This window comes from Penaeus vannamei, chromosome 28 (genome assembly GCF_042767895.1).
Source record: "Penaeus vannamei isolate JL-2024 chromosome 28, ASM4276789v1, whole genome shotgun sequence".
Lineage (NCBI taxonomy): Eukaryota > Metazoa > Arthropoda > Malacostraca > Decapoda > Penaeidae > Penaeus > Penaeus vannamei.
In genome coordinates this window covers 23,083,786-23,088,699 of record NC_091576.1, presented here as the reverse complement: position 1 = coordinate 23,088,699, position 4,914 = coordinate 23,083,786, and the positions used below count along the sequence as shown (strand labels likewise).

Below are 4,914 nucleotides of genomic sequence, written 5' to 3'. Positions count from 1 at the left end.
GTGGCGTGCAGGAGGAAGCGGATGAGGCGGCCTATGTCCTCGCCGACCTGGGGGACGCGCGCCTGCACCACGTAGTAGCCGAGGGTGGTCGTGCCGGAGTCCCAGCTGGCCGCGATCACGTTGCAGTCCTCGTGCTTGAGGAGGGCTGTTGGGGGGGGGGGGATACCAAATTAATATAAAATCATAAATCAGCAAATTAATATAAATGAAAAATTAATTTAGTTTGAGAGAGAATATAAGCAAATTAGTGAGTTAGATTTGGAGAGATCAGTATATATATATATATATATATATATATATATATATATATATATATATATATATATATATATTTAGTTACTTGGTACATGAACTAATGAACTTATCAATAAACTTCCACTCCCATGGAATTGAATCCAATTAAAGTCAATGGCAAAGTCTCCAATCAACTTACATTCCCCTACATTATTCCTCTCACTCGGTAAAAAAAATCCCTTCCCTCATTCACTTCAACCAACACATCATCACACCATTCCTCATATCCGCAAAAAAAAAACGAAAAAAGAAGAGAAAAATAAACATAAATACCGTTCTTCATGTCGATAATCCAGTCATCAGTCCCGCTGCCTAAAAACCCGTGGACGATGACGTAGGTCTTGGTCGGGTAGAAGCTCGTGGACGCCAGCGAGGACATGGACCCGACCTTGATCTCCTCGGGGGTGATGCTCCTCCTCCTGGATTTTTGAGGGGGGGGGGGAGAGAGGGAAGGAGGGAGGGAGAGAAGGAGACAGAGGTGAGGTGGAGTGAGGACAGGAAGGGAGAGAGGGAGGGAGGGAGGAAGGAAGGGAGAGAGGGAGGGAGGAAGGAAGGGAGGAGAGGAGAGAAGGGAGAGAGAGGGAGGTGAGGTGGAGTGAGGACAGGAAGGTTGAGAGGAGGGAAGGAGAGAGAAGCAAAGGATGATGGGGGTTGGAGGAGGAAGGAGAGATGGTAGCAGGGAAGAGGAGAAAGAGGGAAGACGGTGAAGGAGATGGAAGTAGAAGGGTGAATGAGAGGTGGAAGAAGGAGGAACATAGTAGAGTAAGCGAAGGAAAGAATCAGGGGTAGGAGAGGAGGAGGGGGTGAAGGGAGACGAAGAGAGATGGAAGGTGAGGGGAGGAGGGAAAAGGTGGAGGAAAGGATGGGGGAAGGAGTGCAAAGGAGAGAAAGAAAGAGGAGATGGTGGTGGGGAAAGGTGGAAGGGGTGAAGGAAGTAGACAGAGGATGGGGGGAGAGGGGGAAAGGGAGTGGAAGAGGGGAAGGGAGAGTAGATGGATGGAGGGGAAAAAAGGTGAAGAAGAGATGTAGAGGAAGGAAAAGAAGAAAATCAAGTAAAACAGGAGAACAAAGAACAAGAAAGAAGTTGAAGATAACGAAGTGTAGAATGCAAAGGACGAAGAAAAAAATAGGGAAAAAAGGAGGGGATGAAAAGGAGAAGGAGAAGGAAACAAATGAGAAGAGAATGAGAAAAAAAACAAATCAACCATATATGTTATTCCTCATGACTATTATTTTTGTTAGTTATTAATTCATTTGTTATTTCCTTTGTTCATTTCTCGTTCGTACATTATTTTCTACATGCTTCACATTCACTTTTGTACCAAATCTATATTTTTCTGCAGTAAAACTAAAATGGCCAAGTAAAAATAATGAAAGTAATAATGATAATGGTAAAAAATATATGATAATAATAATAATAACAATAATAATAATAATAATAATAATAATGATAATAATGATAATTATAATAATTATAATAACAATAATAATAATAATAATAATAATAATAATAATAATAATAATAATAATAATAATAATAATAATAATAATAAAATAAAACAATAATAATAATAAAAAATAAATACAAAATTATATTAATAATAATAGCAATAATAATGATAATAAAAATCACAAAGACAACAAAAACAATAATAATAATAATAATAGCAAGAATATTAAGAATAACTATAACAATAACAGGAAAATTAATAAAACAATAATCTATAATCATCATTATCATCATTACTGTTATCATTATCATTATTATTACTATTATCATTATTATCATTATTGTTGTCATTATCATTATAATAATTATTATTTCTATTATCATTATCATTATTATTTCTATTATCATTATCATTATTGTTTATCATCATTATCATTATCATAAACAGAATGTTATCAATAATGATAACTATAGTGATTAAAGTAATCATTATCATCATCATAGTATTAACGATAATTATAATAAAAAATAATAACAACAATAATAACAATAATAATAACAACAATAATAACAATAATAATAACAACAACAATAATAATAACAATAATAATAATAATAATAACAACAACATTAATAATGATAATATTAATAATAATAATAGTAATAATAATAATAACAATAATAATAATAATAATAAGAAGAAGAAGAAGAACAACAACAACAACAACATCAACAACAATAACAATGATAACAACACGAATCACAACAATAACAAAAATAAAGATAACCCAATAACAAAAATAACAAAAAAACAACATCAATAACATGAACAATAAGCCAAAAAAAATGAACAACCTCACCCATAGAGCAATCAAGCACATATGCAAATAAGCCACAAATTAAGCCAGACAAGCAATTAGACAATTAATGCAATCGCCATACACATTAATTATCAGATGCGAGATCGTCATTTCAGATCAGCTGCATTAATAAGCACGCTATGGAATCACACATTACACGACGGAGAGACAAACCAATGTTATTTTTGTATGACTTTCATTTGTGCATAATAAAGATAATGATAATGGTAATAATAATGGAAAGTATGATGATGACAACCGTAATAGCGACGTACGAGGAATGCAATCATATCAGCAATAAAAAACGACAATAATAATAATTCATAATAATTAATAATAATCATAATAAACAAGAATAATAATGACAGTATCATTGACAATGACTGTAATAATAAGGTTGATTATAGCAATAACAAACTATAATAGCAATAGCAATATCAATAACAACAATCTAACAGTAACAATAATAACAATAACAAAAATAAAATAATAACAATAATAAGAGTAATAATAATAACAGTGATAATAATGACAATAGTAATAATAACAATAACAATAATAAAAAATTACAATAATGACAGTAACAATAATAACAATAAAAAAATAACAATAACAATAATAATAACAATAATAACAAAAACAGAACAATAATAATAATAAAAATGATAAAAAAACAGCAATGATAATAAAAACAATAACAAAAACAAAAACAAAAATAGCAATAACAAAAACACCAACAGCAACACCAACCGGCGGCCCGGCCCAGCGGAGCGCCCCGCCCTACCTCACTCGCCTCCCGCCGCTTCGCCTTGCACTTACCTCGTCCAGAGGAGGAAGTCCCTGACGTAGTTGAGGGGCTGCGCTGTTTCCTCGCTCCTCACCAGGAGGTGGAGCAGACCTGCGGTGGAACACAGCACCTTAACACAGGCTGAAACGAGGCGAGAAACTGTAACACAGCATCTTAATTCGAAGGGAAATGGGGGGAAGAGATGAGGAGGCTAGCCTGTGGAGAGAGGGAGGGAAGGGAGAGAAAGAGGAAAGAGGAGGGAGGGAAGGGAGAGGAGGGAAAGAGGGGGGAGGAGGGAGGGAAGGGAGAGGAGAGAAAGAGGGGGTGAGGGAGGGAAAGATGGAGGAGGAGGAGGGAGGGAGGGAGGGAGGAAGAGAGAGGGGGAGGGAGGACGAGGGAGAGAGAGAGAGAGAGAGAGAGAGAGAGAGAGAGAGAGAGAGAGAGAGAGAGAGAGAGAGAGAGAGAGAGAGAGAGAGAGAGAGAGAGAGAGAGAGAGAGAGAGAGAGAGAGAGGGAGGGAGAAAGGGAGAAAGGGGGAAAGCAGGAGGTGAGGGGAGGAGTAAGAGTAGGAAGAGAAGGAGGAAGAGGAAAAGGAACAGGAGAAGGAGGATGGAGGGACAAGAGCAAGCGCAGGAACAGGGGAAAAGAACAGAAGAATAAAATGAAACTCAGAACGATAATAAAAAAAAACGTAAAAATCCACTGGCGAGGAACGTGGCATCTGTCTAATGGACAAGGGAACACAGGGATAAAAACATCTGGATGCAAAAAAAAAAAAGAAAATAAAAAAGTCATATACACAATATACAAGAGCAATGTACATAAAAAAATGATACACCAAATCTGGAATAAAATAAACATATATATATATATATATATATATATATATATATATATATATATATATATATATATATATATATATATATATATTCAAGGTAAAGCCCGTTTTCTGTTTGACATTTTGTAAGAAGAAATTTTCAACAATTACACTCCAATTTATGTGACTATTGTGGGGATGTAATTAGGACCCAGACTCGAATTAATGACTCTTTCGCGACTTTCCATTATATAAATACAATACATGTAGTTTTTTAAGGTCGTTTTGAATCACAAATAACACACACGCACACCTTTAATAAAATAAGAATAGAAATCATAAGAACAGAAAGAATTCTAGCGATAAGGATAAAAATAAGAAGAATATTAAGTACAGAAAGACCGGAAAATGATAAGAATAGCCATAACTAATATAGCAAGAGGGTGATATTTTCAAGTCTTTGGGCCAATAAATCTAGTTCTTTCTTGAGGAAACTAAGTCCGTAAAATCAAAATCTTTAGAAAAGTCCTTCCAAATAATCGTATCATCAGACAAAAACTGACGAAAATAATAATAATAATAATAATAATAATAAATGTTATATACGCATTAATTTTCTCCTTCAAGAACAAGTTTTAATGTTTGTTCTGATGCAATATGGCAAGGCTTCTTCATGTTGCATGATACAAAATGCAAATCATAGA

General features: G+C 34.8%; 1 protein-coding gene across 1 annotated transcript in view; it reads right to left on the bottom strand.

Annotated features, from left to right (window-relative positions):
- Nucleotides 1–3,532, bottom strand: part of LOC138867186 (pancreatic triacylglycerol lipase-like) — a gene marked incomplete at its 5' end in the record, with an annotated part of 9,172 nt that extends 5,640 nt beyond the window's left edge. The window contains 3 exon segments of the mRNA XM_070141937.1: nucleotides 1–145; nucleotides 568–713; nucleotides 3,424–3,532. The exon segment at nucleotides 1–145 is cut by the window's left edge and continues 104 nt beyond it. Of these exon segments, the coding sequence (XP_069998038.1) occupies nucleotides 1–145; nucleotides 568–713; nucleotides 3,424–3,532 (400 nt within the window).
- Nucleotides 3,533–4,914: the final 1,382 nt, after the last annotated feature.